Raw genomic sequence first — 21,871 nt, 5'->3', positions numbered from 1 at the left:
TGAAGAATGAACTGTTATCCTAATTTGGTACATAAATGTTAGCCAAGATAACAGGTGTATTATACAGTCTTCCTACTACAATAATGAAATGGCCTGCTGAGTGACCTGGCCTCAACAATCACCCGAACTCAACCCAATTGAGATGGTTTGGGATGAGTTGGACTGCAGAGTGAAGGAAAAGCAGCCAACAAGTGCTCAGCATATGTGGGAACTCCTTCACTTTTGGAAAAGCATTCCATGTTAAGCTAGTTGAGAGAATGCCAAGACTGTGCAAACCTGTCATCAAGGCAAATGGAGGCTACTATGAAGAATTTAAAATATATTTTGATTTGTTTAACTACATGATTCCATGTGTTATTTCATAGTTTTTATGTCTTCACTGTTATTCTACAATGTTGAAAATAGTAAAAAAAAAAGAAAAATCCTTGAATGTGTGACGTGGTAAGGTTGGACCCAGGTGCAGAGAAGAGATCAGTCGAGGAATCAGTGGTTAAAGATAAACATAATACTTAATTGAGAAACGGTAGCCACAGGAACACAGTACACTTGAAAAAAAACAACAACAAAAAACACGTCTCGACAACTTCCTCAGGAAACAACCACACACAGTAAACAATTCAAGCTTCTGAAAAGGACAACAGAAAACACACATCTTTTAACAGGGAAATCAAAACGAGTCAATTGGACACACCTGAGTGTCGTTAATATCTCTAGGACGGTTTCTGGCACCCTCTGGTGACAGGTGGAACCATGACAGAATGAGTAGGTGTGTCCAAACTTTTGACTGGAACTGTACTTTAAAATGATTTACATGAGAAATAACCCTTTTACGTTTTCATTGGGTGATTTAAAGATGTAACAATCCAGCTATCAAAAGTGACCGAGCAACCAGCTGTCCCTCTCATGATATTAGGCCTAGCCATGTAAAGTCAGGGGGGGGGGGGGGAGGATAGATGCCAGATTACAATAACAACTGATCCATTCCAAAAATAGCAAATAAAAAAACCAAAAGTTGAAGAAGAAGAAAAAATGTAAACAAACAATACTCTGGTATGAAAAAGAAAACCTACCCTGGTCACCTATTGAACAAGGTAACCGCTAATCCCCTCGCAAAGATATTCACACATAATGTGCTTGCAGTGGGGAACACTAAACCTATCGAGTAGAGAGCCATGCTGAAATAGTGAAGGATTTAAAACAAGTTGCACATAAGAAATAAATAAGAAATATTTATTTACAACTCAAAACTAGGCTGTTTTAAAAGTAAATATAAAACATTTCATAAATCACATATTACAGCAATACCACTAAATTAGCAGCAACGTCTTTAAAGAAATGACATAAGTTCTATTACAGTTCTATCATTAGGTTATCTACCTTGGATACGGGTACCATCGATAAATAGAAATGAGCAGCTTCATGGTAATAAAATACAATTTTAAAACAAAAAGAGAACTGACTCACCAGAACTAAGGCACTAACGTTACCTAATAATAACAATAGCAACTGATACCACTGGCAATGCTATACAGTGTCTACAAACGAGAGACTGAGTCTGCAGTGGTAGACACATTCGTCCATTACCCTAATCTCCAAATAGGTGAACATTCAGCTATGCCCCTTGGGAAGATAGAGATGGGTGCTCCATTGCATCGACGTGGGCCAAATTCTCTTGCACACCGAAGGACACCAATACAATCCAGATAGTAGTGTAGTTTAGCCACAATGACGCAAGGTTTTCCGGCAGGCTTTTATGCTTGAAACCCCCGATGTGAGCGGTCTACAAGGACATCTTTATCCAATGTGAGGGCTTCCTTCAATAACTTTGTGACCGATGAAGTAGAACTTGAGCCCGGGTCCTCAGCTACCAACATTATCCTGATATTGGATCTTCGCAGATAACCTTGTAAATGTATGCAATGTTCCTTAAGGCTAGCCACATCAGTTGAGAGGCTTCTTAACCGTGGTTTGTAGCGTAGTCGTGTCGTCTCAGCATATTGACAAGCCTTGTTCCATGTCGGAGACATTTTTCTTAACTGTTTCCAGTTCAGTAAGAACTATTGCTGCATGCTTTGCGAGTTCATTTTTGACTGCTTGTAACTCCGACTTGTTAATTCAATTAAAGTCCTCACTGAGCGCCTCCTTGAGTTTCCGACTTGAGTTTAGATTAAATTTCCGCTCTGAGGGCAGCAAGAATCCCGGCCTTGAAATCATCTGTGTTTTTTTTGCCAACCCGAGGGGAGGAGTTGATGCCCCCACTTGTTGAAGAACTCGAGCTCCTGGTCTTGGGCCTAGTGTTTTCTCTTTTGTCAGTGACTCCGCTTAACTTTATTTATGGGTCAAAGCGCAAAGAAAGTATTAAATAAATGCAATTTCTTCAGGAGCTCGGAAAAATGTGACCTTCTACATTTGCTCACTACGCCCCGTTATGTTTGGATTTTTAAACCAATAGTGGGTAACCAGGGGTGTGATAATGTAAATTGGGCTTTGGTTCGATATTAGGCAGTAGCTTGCAGCGTCTGATTTATTTTTAGCGGTGGAAGATTTGTTTATGACAGTTTGCGTGGAATGTGAAAAATTCATGTACTTCTCTGAAATGTTTGGCAAGCTACTCAGAGGTGGGCTGTGAGCTACTGGTAGCTTGAGATCGATTTGATAGATTCCCCTGTACTATTGTATTGAAAAGCGTCTGTTTTATGCCTAGAAGGCAACCTTCCAAGGATAGTGTTACTTCCAACTCTCTCTCAGCAAGATGTTAAAAAACAAAACACTATCTTTCTGACCTGAACTTCTTCAAAATTCTTTCATCTTCCATTTTGTTTTCTATCCTTCTCTACTTCTGCATCAGACAGTCATGGTAATTTCCAATATTATCTACTGTAAATGGAAGAAAATTGTGTGAACTCCCCTACACTTTTGACAAGTCATTTGACTTGGGAGAGACGGATGACGTACCTTTGCTTCTCTGTTCTCACCGCTCGATGAGTAGCTGAGTTCTCTTTTCAAAAGAACACAGCTACTTCTCGGAACGCAAGGTAATTGACCTGAGGATAGGATCCTCATAATTCAGGAAAGGTATGGCAAATAAAGACAGGAGTCACGCACATCAGTGGGCCCCATGCCTATCTTGAAACATCTACAGGATACGGCTGAGCATCATAGACAGTATTATATATATTTTATATTTTTCCTATGCCTCTCATAGCCTTGATATACAGTGATACACTAGATATAACAGAGTGGGAAGCCTTTCTGTGACGTAACTGACTCTCTCTCCCACTCTTCTTCTATTCAATGATTCCTTTAGAAATACAAGAGAAAAGGATATTGTCTACCTTTGCAAATCAAATCAGATTGAAAGGTAGAAATAAAAACAAGTATGTATAGATTAGATAACCTGTTACATCTAGTTTCCAAGTGTATAGTACAGCTCGGAATTTATTCATTAATGTGTGGATTTGATTCCCCTATCGAATGAGACTCATATTTCAACTTCAATGACCAGATCAAATGGGCTCATTCTAATATATACAACTCCCTTGGGGTAATCCATGTAGTCCCTTATCTCCATCCATATCTCGAAGCCCTTACAGTACCTCCACAGCACTATCTATCTTCGCTATCTATTGTGATTCAGATGCTAAAAATAATCTCTAGAGGGAAGGGGGTGGTTAAATTATTCATCCACCTCCGCCAGGGGATCTCTCCCTGTTATTGGAGCCACCTCTTGTGACCCCTTATCAGGGAGACCACAGCTGCAGCGCTCCCCTGGTGCCTTGAAGATCCATGGCCAGTGTTTCATGGCCAGTGTTTCATCAACATGCTATTGATTGAGGAGCACCAAAAGGTCACAAGATGTGCCACAATAATTATCTTTCTCCGTCACCGAACATGATGAGTCATTATTCTCGGTGGTGCCATTTACGCACATCAATGCCCTTAGTCTACCACCACGTCGTGAACATCGTAATAAATTGACTTTATTGCACTGGTGGTTAATAAATCTTCTTCAGGATCGGTGTCCCTTCCATGGGACGGTTGAGCTAACGTAGACTAATGCAATTAGCATGAGGTTGTAAGTAACAAGAACATTTCCCAGGACATAGACATATCTGATATTGGCAGAAAGCTTAAATTCTTGTTAACCTAACTGCACTGTCCAATTATGGGTATGTCATTTTAGGCGAAAATTGAAAAAAAAGGGGCTAATCCTTTTAACTACCGTGTTGACCCCATTTCCAGTTCACGGGGTAGGAAATATGGTGACACACTTTTGTACTTTGCGACAGGCACTTACAGATGTAGGATCTTCATCTGATCACTCTTTTGTTGCTGATAACTTCCCTGAACAGCAAACTTGTAGTGTATTCGAGGTTTAAAAAGGCTTATAATGTTTGTAATTTTCACTTTAAAATGTCACATTTGATTTGCACTGACAAAAAATGTATGTTGTTATGTTCTGAACAAACAGAGTAAAAACTCAAACAGATACCTAGGAAAAGCTCTACAAAAAATGTATCAACCCCTTGTTATGTTCTGAACAAACAGAGTAAAAACTCAAACAGATACCTAGGAAAAGCTCTACAAAAAATGTTCATTAATTATTATCCACATAATAATTCACATTTCCAATTGCTGCAGGATTATTTTCCTGCTGAAGCCAACTGGCTCAAATTAAGCTCCTACATCTGTATGTAGCACCTGTTCTTGATTTCTTGTTTCAAACTTTTGATTATTTGTGTCCTTGTTTGACATTTTACTGCACTGTTACAAGTAACACAAGCATTTCGCTGCACCCTCTATAACATCTGCTAAACTGTGTACGCGACCAATAATCTTTGATTTGATTTATGTAGCACACGCGCTAGCCGTTAATGAGCCATCAATCCATCACATATTAGCAAACCACATTAGTACACTAATTAGGGCACATTCATTAATGTGAAGCGTCACTCCTGTTGTTAGGGAATTTACTCCTGTTGTTAGGGAATCTTCAGGTTGCCACTTTAGGGGGTTTTCAGCTGCCAGAGGTGAGATTGCACTTTTAAGTGTGACATTTGAAGATGTTTTAAGTCTGAAGTAAAAAAATATATATAACATATATATTATTTTTATTGAACCTTTATTTAACTAGGCAAGTTGGTTAAGAACAAATTCTTATTCACAATGATGGCCTACCCCGGCCAAACCCAGACAACTCTGGGCTAATTGTGCGCCTGTTACGTCTGTCGTCGGAATGAGACCAAAGCAGCGTGGAAAGTGTACATCTTTCTTTATTTTAGATGAACACCCAAAAACAACAAAAGATAAACGAACGTAACGTTCTGCAGGCTACACAGTAACTGAACAAAAACAAGATCCCACAAACTCAGGTGAAAAACAGGCTGCCTAAGTATGATTCCAAATCAGAGACAACGATAGACAGCTGCTTCTGATTGGGAACCATACCCGGCCAAAAAAGAAATAGAAAACTAGAATGCCCACCCAAATAGAGAAATAAACAGGCTCTCTAAGGTCAGGGTGTGACAGCGCCGCCCTATGGGACTCCCAATCACGGCCGGATGTGATACAGCCTGGATTTGAACCAGGGACGGTAGTGACGCCTCTTGCACTGAAATGCAGTGCCTTAGACTGCTACGCCACTCGGGAGCCAAAAAATGTGAGGATCTTTGTTGTGTGAAGGACAACATCAGAGATGATCAGAGATGATCCGAGATGCGGATCAGCCTGTCAGCAAAGAAAATGTGTGACAGCCAAGAGTAACAGTCAGTCAGTCTTGTGCTGTACTGTGCGTGTGTGTGTGAGTGAGTGAGTGTCTGTGTGTAATTGTATTACTGAATAATTCACCTCTATTGATTTATTTTCCACAGGAGACTAGGACTCATCTCAAAGCATGGCTGCTTTCCCAGGGGAAGGGGTTTGCCAGAGAACTCAACGTGTGCATGTGCCTGTGCCGGTAAGACTTGTCTGGACGGGGGTGTCTGGTTGAGTGGGTAACACTCTCGCCAATGGAACCATAAACGGTACTTTTGACGGGGATCCTGATTCAATCCCTGCACAAACCCTACGCATTTCCGCTCCCTCTACGTTGTCTCCCTTCTTCTGCTCCTATCCTGTCCTAAAAATAATACAAGGACTTTGAAATTCTGTTATTATCCAATTACAGTATATTGAATTTTGACTGTGGTATGTGTGACAGTGGCATATGTGTTTATGTGTGTTGGCAGCATGTGTCGATGTGCTTGGCTGTGTTGGTGTGGGTGTGTGTGTGTGTGTGCGTGTGTATGTTTATGTGTGTTGGCAGCATGTGTCGATGTGCTTGGCTGTGTGGGTGTGGGTGTGTGTGTGTGTGCGTGTGTATGCACCTGGCTTTCCATGTGTGTGTGCATGCATTTCTTACTAAACTCACTCGATCACTGTCCACACCCAATTAGGTAATGAACCAAATTCTTCCAATCCCAGACCAAAGATCTGTCCTATTAGGGACACTGCACACATGGATTTACACAACCCCTAGGGAGTCATTTGCTAGAGATTATGACTAAGAAGTCATGTGGAGACCCCAAACGGACAGAAAATCCTAAAACTATGTTCATAATATAAAGTTCACTGTATATTTGTTGTGTGTAATATTAACTGTAGATGGTGTATATAGCCTAGTGTGTGTGTGTGTGTGTGTGTGTGTGTGTGTGTGTGTGTGTGTGTGTGTGTGTGTGTGTGTGTGTGAATCAATGGGAGCAGGATCAAGGCTGGTGTAAAGTGTTTGTTCTCACTCCTCTCTGATAGGGCTCGTCCCACTCCTTCCTCTTGCCATGGAGAGGAGAATATTTCCAACACAACCCCCACACTCACCTCCAGCACATATAACCGCCATCACTCAATTTAGGAAAAGACTGATGAAACCCTCTTCAATCTATTCCTGCACAGTGGACAATAGACCTGAAGACCTGATGTTATTATGATCCATGTGACTTTGTGCAATTCTGATTCTGAAGAGTACTGTTTTTTTTATATGCAACTCTCTTTAAAAGCACATCTTTTGTCGGCTCCTCCTCTTATGACAAAGATAATTTTTTCTTATAATGTTTGACTTTCTTCCTCCTGCTTGACAAGATTTGAACGAAATACAACAACCGCTGTTGTATGCCTTCCGACTACACTGGTATCAACCTTCTGTTACATTATTTGCCTTTCCTTGTTTGACTAATGCTTTCTGTCTGCGTGTTGGATCTGGCAGTGGTGATCGGTTGGTGTTTTGACGGCGGTATTGATCGTGTGTGTGTGTGTGTGTGTGTGTGTGTGTGTGTGTGTGTGTGTGTGTGTGCGTGGTTTAATCAATGTGACAGATCTGGGGGTGGTTCGGCCCCGGCTACCTCAACCTGCCCCACGCTGGGGCCTCTGCTCTTCTCCTCTTCTCCTCCTCCGGCCTCCTGCTGAGGCTATCGATCCCCCCTTCTCTGGGGGAGAAGTGAAGTTTGGACAGTAACATCCCACAACAGCCCGCAACTCACTCCAACCCTGGCTTCTACTGTGAGCTGCCTTCGCAGTGGAGAGAGAGCTGGGAGTGGATTTCAGGCAAATGGGAGCTATAATGTTGGTTTGAAAGTAGTTTGTTGACTTTAACTTTATAGGGACCTAACTTTAGCGGTCAGACTTTTCCAGATAAGTCAAAAAGTAATTATCCTGCAAAATGCTGCAAGAATGCGCTTTTGATTCAACGTTCTTAAACAATAAAATTATGTTAATGCTGTAAATGTCATAAGTACAGTGGTACATAGAGGTGAGAGGATCATATTGGTCTACATGTCTTCTTATCGATGTGAAACAGGGATGTACTACCTGTGCTTGCCTAATAAGAACACCGATTTTCATTGTCTGTTGCAAAATGTTTTGCTACGATGTGCCCAACTGAACACGACCCTGGTTTGATTGAATTGGACCTTTAGTAAGTCAAGAGATTATTAAGAGTGGAGGAGTGAACATGGCTAATGAAACCTCTAGAGTCATTGTCTGATGGACAGGAGTATAAAAGAGAGGAGGGGAAGGAAAACAAGAGGAGGAATGGAATATAGGGAAAGAGTGAAACGAGGTCTCCACTTACGCATCAAAGCGAAGATTCTGCTTCTCCTCGAAGAAGAAATCCAGGACAAACTTCCGCACAAAGTCCGGGTTCAGCGTGTTCTCAATCACTTCCGTTCGGCCAAACTGCTCCGGAATGGGAAGAGAGAAAGAGAGAAATGAGGCAATACTGTAAGAGGTCACATCATCATTGTTACTTGATGGCTTGAAAACATATTCAGAATGCCTAAATAATTGTGCCTGAGGCTGGTCTGGCTAGTAAAGCTGCCGCCTGCAGCACATATCCAACACCCTTAGCGTGGTTAAGAATGGGGAATGAATTCCACTCACCTGTCAAACCAGAATCATCATTGATTATCATAGTAATCAATCAGTGCTTTCTCAGCTTCTCCTTGAATGCTGAAGTCCTCGACTTCAGCATTCAGGCTTTATTGTGTTTTATCCTCTATATTTTTTGTTGTTGTTGTCTCTGGCTGGAGCAACTTTTGATGTATTTTTGTGTTATATCAAATCACAAAGTTTGTTGCTGCACTACGAAACTAAATATTAAGTGAGCCGCTTTGCTGGAAAATGTGCATTCGCTGTCCCAATGTTCCATCATGCTCTCTGGCAGCAGAGAAGAGCTAATGATCTGTGTTCTGCCTGACAAACAGGTGGGAGGAGAGAAGCAAGAAGTGCTGTAGCATGTAGCTGGTATTGATGGAAACTTGGAAGATTGATGACCGGTGTCCAAAAACGCTATACTCAAAAGTGTCATCCATAAAGGACAGATCTACAGATTTGAATTCATTTCATATGTCAGCAGCATGAAAGAGCAGCAAAATCAATAGATTTATAAGACAACTCTTCCTGTCGCTTTGTTCTGTGTTTGTGTGTGCGTGCGTTGGTTGAGCGTGGTGGATGACATGACAAGTAGTGAGGGATCGATTGGTGGTATGAGCGTCAGGAGGTGTCGAGGGGGTTGGGGAAGAAGGGTGGTGGTGGCGAAGAGGAGGCGGGGGCGGGGAGGGAGAGGTGTAAGAGAGGGCGGCTTTTGACTTGCAGTTGTATCACTCTTGTTTCATCCCTCACTGCTTATTAAGACAGTCGATACTCAGAAGGAGCATGGCCCTGTAGTATATAAACTGAGTATGCCAATCATTAAGAACACCTTCCTAATATTGAGTTGCATCCCTGCCCTTTTCCCTTAGAACAGCCTCAATTAATCGGTGCATGGACTCTACAAGGTGTTGAACGCGTACCACAGGGATGCTGGCTGATGTTGACTCCCACAGTTGTGTAAAGTTGACTGGATGTCCTTTGGGTGGTGGGCCATTCTTGGTACACACGGTTGAGCATTAAGAACCCAGCACCATTGCAGTTCTTGACACAAACCGGTGCACCTGGTACCTACTATCATACCTTGTTCAAAGGCACTTAAATATTTTGTCTTTCCCATTCACCCTCTGATTGGCACGCATACACAATTCATGTCTCAAGGCTTAAAAATCCTTATTTAACCTGTCTCATTCCCTCCATCTACACTGATTGAAAAATATTTAATAAGTGACATCAATAAGGGATCACAGCTTTCACCTGGATTCACCTGGTCAGTCTATGTCACGGAAAGAGCATGTGTTGTATACTCAGTGTATATACTGTGTGTGTGTGTGTGTGTGTGTGTGTGTGTGTGTGTGTGTGTGTGCGCACGCTATATATTAACAACTGTCTGGGTCCTTAAGTTTAAAGTTAAATGTCACATGCACAAGTACAGTGAAATTCCTTTCTTGCTAACTCAAAATTTAAAACCCAACAATGCAATAATCAATAAAAATGTCATACTAGAGAAAACACACAAGAAATAAGAAGTAATATGAAGAACGCAATAAGTAAGTGAGCATACTGTATACAGGGTCAGTTCAAGTACCATATTTACAATGTGCAGGGATACTGGAGTGATGGAGGTAGATATGTATAGGGGTACGGTGACTAAGCAACAGGATATAACATAAACAGAGTAGCAGCAGATTGTATGTGAGTGGGTGTGAGTGTATATAGAGTCAGTATGAATGTACAGTATGTGCATATTCTGTGTGAGTGAGCAGATGATAGAGTGAGTATGTGTGTGTGTGTGTGTGTGTGTGTGAGGCAAACTTAATACATTGTCTAATGAAGCCAGTATTGGAGGTGGTTAGCTTGTTAATGTGATTGGCGAAGTCTCGAAATACAGTACATACCACTCAGCTCTAGCAAAGCCGTCCTGTAGCATAATATCTGATTCTGGTGTCCATTTCTCAACGGAACGAGTCACGGGTACTTCCTGTTTGAGTTTCTGCTTGTAAACAGGAAGCAGGCGTACGGATTCATGATCTGATTTGCCGAATGGCAGACGAGGGAGGGCCTTGTTTGCTTGCTTGAGAATAAAAAAACAGTGGTCTAGGACTTTATCGGCCCCTGGTGGCATTGAAGATGTGTTGATGGAAGATGGGCATCACCTGTCTTAGTGACGCGGACTAAACATTTCCAGCAACCAGAAAAGCAGCCTCTGGATGTAGGTTTTCTTGCTTGTTAATACAGTTCGTTAAGTGCCAGCGTGTTATTTTCCTTGTCCTGAGATGGAATGTATACAACAGTCAGGACAACAGCTTAAAACTCCCTCGGGAGGTTGAAAGGTCGACATTTGACCATCGGGTATTCCAAGACTGGTGAACAGCGGGTCGACACTTCCACTGAGCTGGAGTTAGCGTACCAGTTGGTGTTGATGTAGAGGCAAGAGAGCGCGGGTGCAAATGGAGACACGTTCCGAAGAGGGACTGTTATGTGGTCTGTCAAATAACCCATCATAATTCAAGACACTACCTCTTCCATGTCATTTAATACGTAAGCTATTTATTACCTACACCGTTTATGAAGTTGGTGATGTTTCATATCTCCAGTGACAGCTGAGACCCACAATGCATCACCTGCCCACTTTCAATGTGTTATGCTGCTGGTCACACAGTGAATAACATAAGACAACATTGTCCTAACATGTCTGATTGACAGTGGTGCACAGAGCTCCTTCTACATAATCACAGTACGAGCCACAGGGTACGACGACAACGAGAGAAGAAGAAGAGTGCCTTCGAGGTAATCAGTGGAAAAGTTTGTCTCTTTATTCAGTCTCTCTTCATAATGAGCCATCTTGACTGCAAGTGGAACAGAGAGAGAGAGAGAGAGAGAAAATGAGAGAAAAACAGGGAGAGAGAGAAGCTCATGAGAACAGGATACCGCCGAGATCCAAAATGTGTTCCAAAATGAGACGAGTGGCCGCCGAATGTCACTTATCATGCCGCTCACTGTGGGTTGTGAATTGAGAGCAAATCATTGTTATTCTGAAAGAACTCGTTAGAAAGTAGGTTAGCATCATTAGCATCGCTGTGGCATCCCACAGTGTGTTTCTGAATGCAGTCAGGTGCTTTGGAGTCGGCCTAATGAAGCCTCTTTAGCGTCGAGGGAGACAAGAGAAAGAGATAGAGAAGAGATGCTTCAAATGGGGAGTTTGAAGCACCCTTGTACAGCCTGCCTGCCTGCCACAAGGACAAAAACACTCACACACACACACTCACACACACAATTCAACGAGGAATAAGCGGCTTTGAAGGCTTTGTCGTTCTGGTCCAAAAACTTGTTCCTGTGCGTTTTGGATTGTTCTTGACATTGTTTAACTGGCTTTGGATTGGGGTCAACTTGGCTTTGCAGAGCTGCTGGTGAAACTAATACTAATTATCTTGTTCCATATCGTTAGACATAGAAATTACATCTCTGCTGCTAACCTAATTGCATCAAAACAACCCCTGAGCCAACTTTCACAATTCCACACTACCTCCACACATCCTCTACTACCCATCTACACTTCTGTTTTAATCTGGCATCAAACGAAAGAAAACATCCTGAAACGGGGAGGGACTAACCTGAAATGCCTATTTTTGATTCGTGTTGCAAAATGTTTCAAAAGTTGCCTGCTCACGAGCAAAACCCAGGGTGGTGAGACCCATATTTCTTACGGGTGAGAGAGCAGTACAGTAGCTATAGTGGTAGCCATAGTGGGCATCTTTCACACAGTGATTAAACTGCACCGCAGTATGGCCTGAGGTAAGGAGGGAAGCAGACTTGGAAATTGAGGCATATGGTGAAGTCTAGTCTCGGCTCCAACCTTTGTCCAGATGGATTTATTTATTAAAATAGTGTTGGAAAATAGATTGAGAGAAAAACTGAGGAGCTCATCATGCTTTTATGGGAAATTAAAGGGTGGAAAGAGAAACTTTATTCTATATGTTATTTTATAACCTGTGAATAGAAAATAAAGTTGGGAAGAGTAAATATCAAACGTTTATAATTCAGACACTGGCGGTTGGTGACTTAAAAAGTTGAGGAGGGCAATAAGCTTACATATAAGATTTACAATGGTCATGCCATGGATCATATAGCTATTTGATTTAGAATTTTAGGCATACAGTTGAAGCCGAAAGTTTACATACACTTAGGTTATCATCTGCTCACTCGCACAACCTACCACAAACTTCTTGTTAACAAACTATAGTTTTGGCTAGGATAGTTGGTTAGGATATCTACTTTGTGCATGACGAGTAATTTTCCCAACAATTGATTACAGACAGATTATTTCACTGTATCACAATTCCAGTGGGTCAGAAGTTTACATACACTAAGTTGACTGTGGCTTTAAACAGCTTGTAAAATTCCAGAACGTGATGTCATTGCTTTAGAAGCTTCTGATAGGATCATTTACATAATTTGAGTCAATTGGAGGTGTACCTGTGGATTTATTTCAAGTTCTGTCTCCTAGAGATGAATGTACTTTGGTGCGAAAAGTGCAAATCAATCCCAGAACAACAGCAAAGGACCTTGTGAAGATGCTGGAGGAAACCGGTACAAAAGTATCTATATCCACATTAAAACAAGTCCTATATCGACATAACCTGAAAGGCTGCTCAGCAAGGAAGAAGCCACTGCTCCAAAACCGGCATAAAAAAAGCCAGACTACTGTTTGCAACTGCACTTGGGGACAAAGATCTTACTTTTTGTCCTCTGGTCTGATGAAACAAAAATAGAACTGTTTGGTCATAATGACCATCATTATCTTTGGAGGAAAAAGGGAGAGGCTTGCAAGCCGAAGAACACCATCCCAACCGTGAGGCACGGGGGTGGCAGCATCATGTTGTGGGGGTGATTTACTGCACTTCACAAAATAGATGGCATCATGAGGTAGGAAAATTATCAACATCTCAAGACATCAGTCAGGAAGTTAAAGCTTGGTCGCAAATGGGTCTTCCAAATGGACAATGACCCCAAGCATACTTCCAAAGTTGTGGCAAAATGGCTTAAGGACAACAAAGTCAATGTATTGGAGTGGCCATCACAAAGCCCTGACCTCAATCCTATAGAAAATGTGTGGGCAGAACTGAAAAAGCGTGCGCGAGCAAGGAGTGTATAATTGAGTATATATAAACCTCTGACCCACTGGGAATGTGATGAAAGGAATAAAAGCTGAAATAAATAATTCTCTCTACTTTTATTCTGACATTTCACATTCTTAAAATAATGTGGTGATCCTAACTGACCTAAGACAGGGAATTTTTACTTGGATTAAATGTCAGGAATTGTGAAAAACTGAGTGTATGTAAACTTCCGACTTCACTTTACATTTGATGAAACATTGAATTTGGCCTTACTGCTGTTAGCCCATAGAAATGCATTGAATAACAAATTGATACATGGCAAAACAGATAGTCAAAAAATAAACCAAAAGGAAGAATGGTCTGGTGTCTAAATGCATCTGAGAGATATAGGAACGCATCAGGACCAACAACAACAAAAAAGGTGACATGTGTAACCCTGGTCCCACAAAATCCTATTCATTTTCATTTATTTTTACATCCCGAGGAGTGAGAGAGAGAGCACATCACAATACTCCTTGTTCACATATCCTATGCTTTAGTCCCTTAGGTTCCAATAGCTTTTCAAGGACCGCTTCCCAACGTATTTTTGGGTGATCAAAACAATACTTATCGTGAATGACTTTTGCCAATTCTATTTGTATGAGGCTTTTTCTCAATGTGACTGTCACAGAGCATTTCACCCACACATGCATGGTTAAGCCTTCCCTGTCTGTGTCTGGCTGACAAGAATTGTGATTTATTATGGAGTCCCTTGACAAGACGATGGGAGAGAATCCTAATAGGAACTGGATAGAACCTGTTCAGACCAGTTAAGCCCAGTTAGGCTCGGTTCCACCCTTTTAGGCCCTATTACTGTATGCCTTGATTATGCCCTAGTAATAGCCATGATCTCACTCGAAAAATGAAACTGTTCATTGAAGAGAGGGTCTTCCTTGTTGTTTCACCATCATCTGAATGCTTAAGATTCCTACAGTTGGGTGCATTAGCACACATGGATAAAACATGTACTGCTAAATATATAGATAGATACAGTATCTTCACCATGTGGGGCATATTTCATATTTCAATTTATTGTTAGATGATTGCTAATGAACTTGCGAGAGAGTGTCACATTAACAATTTAACATTGCTGCAACACAGGCATTTTGAAAAGTAACTTTTGAATGCATTGTTATTGTATATTCAGCTAACAATGCTGAATAACCAGTATTAATTGATAAAGTTTGTGGTCGATTCCCTCCACCCACTAAGGCACTACAGGTAGACCACTTCTGTAATGAGAACCACATTATCAGAGCCATATACAGTGCATTCTGGAAGTATTCAGACCCCTTGACTTTTTCCACATTTTGTTAAGTTATAGCCTTATTCGAAAACGTATTAACAGACAATACCCCATATTGACAAAGCAAAAAAATGTTTATTTTATTTTTTGCAAATGTATTAAAAATAAAAAAAATGAAAAATGACATTTACATAAGCACTCAGACCCTTTACTCAGTACCTTGTTCATGACCTTCTTGGGTATGATGCTAAAAGTCAGGTTAGATGGGGACTGTCAGGTTGGATGGGGACTGCCACTGCACAGCTATTTTCAGGTCTCTCCAGGGATGTTTGATTGGGTTCAAGTCTGGGCTCTGGCTACTCAAGGACATTGAGACTTGTCCCAAAGCCACACTTGCGCTGTCTTGGCTGTGTGCTTAGGGTCATTATCCCATTGGAAGGTGAACCTTCGCACCAGTCTGAGGTCCTGAGCACTCTGGAGCAGGTTTTCATCAAGGATCTCTCTGCACTTTGATCTGTTCATCTTTCCCTCAATCATGACTAGTCTCTCAGTGACAGCCACTGAAAAACATCCCCAACATGCTGCCACCACAATGCTTCACCATAGGGATGGTGCCAGTTTTCCTCCAGACGTGATGGCATTCAGGCCAAAGAGTTCAATCTTGGATTCATCAGTGACTTTTGGCAAACTCCAAGCAGGCTGTCATGTGCCTTTTACTGAGGAGTGGCTTCCATCTGGACACTCTACCATAAAGGCCTGATTGGTGGAGTGCTGCAGACATGGTTGTCCTTCTGAAAGATTCTCCCATCTCCACAGAGGAACTCTGGAGCTCTGTCAGAGTGACCATCGGGTTCTTGGTCACCTCCCTGACCAAGGCCCTTCTACCCCAATTGCTCAGTTTAGCCGGGCGGCCAGCTCTAGGAAGAGTCTTGGTGGTTCCAAACTTCTTCCATTTAAGAATGATGGAGGCCACTGTGTTCTTGGGGACCTTCAATACTGCAGAAATATGTTGGTACCCTTCCACAGATCTGTGCCTCAACAAACAATTCCTTCTACCTCATGGCTTGGTGTTTGCTCTCACTCAACGGCAATAAAACAAAGGAGCTGATCGTGGACTTCAGGGAGAGCACGCCCCTATCCACATCGATGGGACCACAGTGGAGAAGGTGGAATGCTTCAAGTTCCTCTGCATACACATCACTGACAATCTGAAATGATCCACCGACACAGACAGTGTGACGAATAGCACCTCTTCAACCTCAGGAGGCTGAACAAATTTGGCTTGGCACCAGAACCCTTTACAGATGCACAATTGAGAGCATAATTTCAGGCTGTATCACCGCCTGGTATGGCAACTGCACCGCCCACAACCGCAGGGCTCTCCAGAGGGTGGTGTGGTCTGTCTAACGCATCACTGGAGATAAACTACCTGCCCTCCAGGACACCTACAGCACCCGATGTCACAGGAAGGCCAAAAAGATCAAGTACATCAACCACCTGAGCCACAACGTGTTCACCCCACTATCATCCAGAAGGCGAGGTCAGCTGGGACCATCTGGGCCATCAGACTGTTAAATAGCTATCACTAGCCAGCTTCCACCCGGTTACGCAAACCTGCACCCGGTTACGCAAACCTGCAAACCTGCAGAGGCTGCTGCCCTTTATACATAGACTTGGAATCATTGGCCACTTTAATAATGTTTAAATACTGCTTTAGTCATTTCATATGTATATACTGTATTCTATTATATTGTATTTTAGTCAATGCCACTCCAACATTGCTCAATCTAATATGTATATATTTCATAATTACAATCTTTTACTTTTCAATTTGTGTGTAATGTTGTGAATCGTTTTTGGATACTACTGCACTGCTAGGGAAAGGGGGATACAGAATTAGTTGTACAACTCAATGCCTTCAACTGAAATGTGTCTTCTGCATTTAAAACCCAACCCCTCTGAATCAGAGAGGTGCAGGGGAGCTGCCTTAATCGACATCCACATCCTCGGCGCCCGAGGAACAGTGGGTTAACTGCCTTGCTCAGGGGCAGAAAGACAGATTTTTACTTTGTCAGCTCAGGGATTTTCAATCCAGCAACCTTTCAGTTACTGGCCCAATGCTCTAACCACTAGGCTACCTGCTGCCCCTGTCAGATGCTACTGCACTTCTGGAGCTAGGAACACAAGCATTTCACTACACCCGCAATAACATCTGCTAAATATGTGACCAATGCGATTTTATTTGATTTGACATGCACTGTCAACTGTGCAACCTTATATAGACAGGTGTGTGCCTTTCCAAATCATGTCCAATCAATTGAATTTACCACAGGTGGACTCCAATCAAGTTGTAGAAAAATCTCAAGGATGATCAATGGAAGCAGGATGCACCTGAGCTTAATTTCGAGTCTCAGAGCAAAAGGTCTGAATACCTATATAAATAAGGTATTTCTATTTTAGATTTGAATAAATTAGCAAACATATCTAGATACTGGTTTTCACTTTGTCATTATGGGGTATTGTGTGTAGATTGCTGAGGATTTTTGGGTTTTTAATACATTTTAGAATAAGGCTGTAATGTAACAAAATGTGGAAAAAGTCAAGGAGTACATTCGAATGCACTGTATGCTCCTGCACACTGTATGTTTGTCTTCCCCTCTGTGAAATCATACCCTGTCTCAGAGATGGCCACATGCTTTGACACCTGAGGACCAGACAGTGTTACCATGAGTGCATTTTCCCTGCATTTCCAGGCAAACATTACCGTTCCATTCATCTTATTCAGTACCTCTGGAGAATAACAACTGAAGAATCCATAGAACTGAGTTTCATACTGTTGCAAAAAAGTTTTAGCACCATAAAAAAATATAGTGTATATTATTTCTACTAGGACTGGGTTTTATAAGTTGAATCGATGGCGTTCGTTTCAAAATACCATTGCAAAGAAATGTATATACTTTTTGAAACCGATGTGACGATTCACCTTATGAAAGCCAGCCCTACAGCATTGGGTCTTCAGTAAACATTCTCTTGAGATACTGTATGATACTTGTCAAATCTATAATTTCAAATAATTACTTTTCCTTCCAAGGGCATATACATTCAACAAAAATATAAATGTAACATGCAACAATTTCAAAGATTTTACTGAGTTAGTTCATAAAAGGAAATCAGTAAATTTAAATCAATTCATTAGGCCCTGATCTATGGATATCACATGACTGGGAACACAGACATGCATTTGTTGGTCACAGATACCTTAAATAAAAGGTAGGGGCCTGGATCGGAAAACTAGTCAGTATTTGGTGTGACCACCATTTGCATCATGCAGAGCGACACATCTCCTTCGCACAGGCTGTTGATTGTGTCCTGTGGCCTCTTTTCTTCAATGGCTGTATGAAGTTGCATGATATTGGTGGGAACTAGAACACACTGTTGATCCAGAGCATCCCAAACGTGCTCAATGGGTGACATGTCTGGTGAGTATGCAGGCCATGGAAGAACTGGGACATTTTCAGCTTCCAGGAATTGTGTACAGATCCTTGCAACATGGGGAGTGCATTAGCATGCTGAAACATGAGGTGATGATGAATGGCATGACAATGAGCCTCAGGATCTCACCATGGTATCTCTGATCATTGAAATTGCCATCGATAAAATGCAGTTGTATTCATTGTCCGTAACTTACGCCTGCCCATACCATAACCCTACCGCTCACCATGGGACACTATTTTCACAACATTGACATCAGCAAACCTCTCGCCCACATGATGCCATACACGCTGTCTGCCATCTGCCAGGATTCATCCGTGAAGAGCATACTTCTCTAGCGTTCCAGTGGCCATCGGAAGTAAGCGTTTTCCCACTGAAGTCGGTTACAACGCCGAGCTGCAGTCAGATCAAGACTCTGGTGAGGACAACGAGCACGCAGATGATCTACCCTGAGACAGGTTCTGACAGTTTGTGGATAAATTATTCAGTTGTGCAAACCCACAGTTTCATCACCTGTGTGGGTGGCTGGTCTCAGACAATCCCGCAGGTGAAGAAGCCAGATGTGGAGTGTTAAAGTTTTCTTCCGTCGAAGAAGAGGAGGACCAAACTGCAGCGTGGTTATTTCGATACATCTTTAATAAAGATAATAACGAAAACAATACAAAACACTCAACGTAACGTGAAAAACCTAAACAGCCTTATCTGGTGCAAACAAACACAGAGACAGGAACAATCACCCACGAAACACTCAAAGAATATGGCTGCCTAAATATGGTTCCCAATCAGAGACAATAATAAACACCTGCCTCTGATTGAGAACCACTCTAGGCAACCATAGACTTACCTAGACAACTCTACTATACCACAATCCCATAACCTACAAAAACCCCAAGAAAAAAAACACACCACATAAATAACCCATGTCACACCCTGGCCTGAACAAAATAATAAAGAAAACACAAAATACTAAGACTAGGGCGTTACAGAACCCCCCCCCCCCCCCAAGGTGCGGACTCCCGGCCGCACACCTAAACCCATAGGGGAGGGTCCGGGTGGGCGTCTGTCCATGGTGGCGGCAGCGGGGCGGGACGTGGACCCCACTCCAACAAAGTCTTAGTCCGCTTAATTTGCGTCCTTAGATTGGCGACCCTCGCCGCCAACCTTGACCTAGTAACCCTAACCAAGGGCCACACTGGACTGAGGGGCAGCTCCGGACTGAGGGACAGCTCGGGACTGAGGTAGCTCGAAACTGAGGGTTAGCTCGAAACTGAGGGGTAGCTCGGGACTGAGGGGTAGCTCGGGACTGAGGGGTAGCTTGGGACTGAGGGGTAGCTCGGGACTGAGGGGTAGCTCAAGACTGAAGGGTAGCTCAAGACTGAAGGGTAGCTCAAGACTGAGAGAAAGCTCAGGACTGAGAGGAAGCTCAGGCAGGTTGATGGCTCTGGTAGATCCTGGCTGACTGGCGGCTCTGGCAGATCCATGCTGACTGGCGGCTCTGGCAGATCCATGCTGACTGGCGGCTCTGGCTGCTCCATGCTGACTGGCGGCTCTGGCTGCTCCATGCTGACTGGTGACTCTGGCTGCTCCATGCTGACTGGTGGCTCTGGCGGCTCTGGCTGCTCCATGCAGACTGGCAGCTCTGGCGGCTCCTTGCAGACTGGCAGCTCTGGCGGCTCCTTGCAGACTGGCAGCTCTGGCGGCTCCTTGCAGACTGGCAGCTCTGGCGGCTGCTTGCAGACTGGCAGCTCTGGCGGCTCCTTGCAGACTGGCAGCTCTGGCGGCTCCTTGCAGACTGGCAGCTCAGGCGGCTCCTTGCAGACTGGCAGCTCTGAACAGGCGGGAGACTCCGGCAGCGCTGAACAGGCGGGAGACTCCGGCAGCGCTGTAGAGGAGGAAGGCTCTGACAGCGCTGGACAGGCGGGAGACTCCGGCAGAGACAGGAACAATCACCCACGAAACACTCAAAGAATATGGCTGCCTAAATATGGTTCCCAATCAGAGACAATGATAAACACCTGCCTCTGATTGAGAACCACTCTAGGCAACCATAGACTTACCTAGACAACTCTACTATACCACAATCCCATTACCTACAAAAACCCCAAGAAAAAAAACACACCACATAAATAACCCATGTCACACCCTGGCCTGAACAAAATAATAAAGAAAACACAAAATACTAAGACCAGGGCGTTACAGAACCCCCCCCCCCATAGGGGAGGGTCCGGGTGGGCGTCTGTCCACGGTGGCAAGAAAAAAAAAACAAGAAAACACAAAATACTAAGACCAGGGCGTGACATGGAGTTCCTGGGCGTGGTTACATGTGGTCTGCATTTGCCAGCTGAACATACTGCCAAATTCTCTAATACAGCGTTGGTAGAGAAATTAACATTAATTTATCTGGCAACCGCTCTGGTGGACATTCCTGCAGTCAGCATGCCAACAGCACACTCCCTCAAAACTTGAGACATCTGTGGCATCCCTAGCAGAAGGTGCACCTGTGTAATCACTCTTGCTGCTGGTGATTCTCTGATCCACCTCTACGCAGACGACACCATTCTGAATACTTCTGGCCCTTCTGTGGACACTGTGTTAACTAACCTCCAGACGAGCTTCAATGCAATTACAACTCTCCTTCCGTGGCCTCCAACTGCTCTTAAATGCAAGTAAAACTAAATGCATGCTATTCAACCGATCACTGCCCGCACCTGCTCGCCCGTCCAGCATCACTACTCTGGACGGCTCTGACTTAGAATACGTGGACAACTACAAATACCTAGGTGTCTGGTTAGACTGTAAACTCCTTCCAGACTCACATTAAGCATCTCCAATCCAAAATTAAATCTAGAATCGGCTTCCTGTTTCGCAACAAAGCATCCTTCACTCATGCTGCCAAACATACCCTCGTAAAACTGACTATCCTACCGATCCTCGACTTCGGAGATGTCATTTACAAAATAGCCTCCAACACTCTACTCAACAAATTGGATGCAATCTATCACGGTGCCATCCGTTTTGTCACCAAAGCCCCATATACTACCCACCACCGCGACCTGTACGCTCTCATTGGCTGGCCCTCGCTTCATACTCTTCGCCTAAACCCACTGGCTCCAGGTCATCTACAAGTCTCTGCTAGGTAAAGCCCCGCCTTATCTCAGCTCACTGGTCACCATAGCAGCACCCACCCGTAGCATGTGCTCCAGCAGGTATATCTCACTGGTCACCCCCAAAGCCAATTCTTCCTTTGGCCGCCTTTCCTTCCAGTTCTCTGCTGCCAATGACTGGAACGAACTGCAAAAATCACTGAAGCTGGAGACTCATATCTCTCTCACTAACTTTAAGCACCAGCTGTCAGAGCAGCTCACAGATCACTGCACCTGTACATAGTCCATCCAACTACCTCATCCCCATACTGTATTTATTTATATGTCTTGCTCCTTTGCACCCCAGTATCTCTACTTGCACGTTCATCTTCTGCACATCTACCATTCCAGTGTTTAATTGCTATATAGTAATTACTTCGCCACCATGGCCTATTTATTGCCTTACCTCCCTTACCTCATTTGCACATACTGTA

The 21,871-nt window shown here is 43.2% G+C and overlaps 1 protein-coding gene and 1 long non-coding RNA gene across 3 annotated transcripts in view; one reads left to right on the top strand and one right to left on the bottom strand.

The window, feature by feature from the left end:
• LOC149975888 (uncharacterized) overlaps positions 1 to 8,922 on the top strand; it is a 53,114-nt gene extending 44,192 nt beyond the window's left edge. The window contains exons 2-3 of one of the 2 annotated variants that reach the window (XR_016487858.1): positions 5,871 to 5,956; positions 7,347 to 8,922. This is a non-coding gene — a long non-coding RNA (uncharacterized LOC149975888). Of the gene's footprint in view, positions 1 to 5,870; positions 6,024 to 7,346 lie in introns of both variants that reach the window. The other variant, XR_016487859.1, reaches the window with a different exon arrangement.
• LOC110493933 (copine-9) overlaps positions 1 to 21,871 on the bottom strand; it is a 202,659-nt gene that overhangs the window by 141,519 nt on the left and 39,269 nt on the right. The window contains exon 4 of the mRNA XM_090205168.1: positions 8,102 to 8,205. Within this exon, the coding sequence (XP_090061294.1) occupies positions 8,102 to 8,205 (104 nt within the window). The remainder of the gene's footprint in view (positions 1 to 8,101; positions 8,206 to 21,871) is intronic.

Source organism: Oncorhynchus mykiss, chromosome 17 (assembly GCF_057628025.1).
Source record: "Oncorhynchus mykiss isolate SJ-2025 chromosome 17, ASM5762802v1, whole genome shotgun sequence".
In the NCBI taxonomy this organism is placed as follows: domain Eukaryota; kingdom Metazoa; phylum Chordata; class Actinopteri; order Salmoniformes; family Salmonidae; genus Oncorhynchus; species Oncorhynchus mykiss.
The sequence above is the reverse complement of the archived record's forward strand: the minus strand, read 5'-3'. Positions and strand labels throughout refer to the sequence as shown.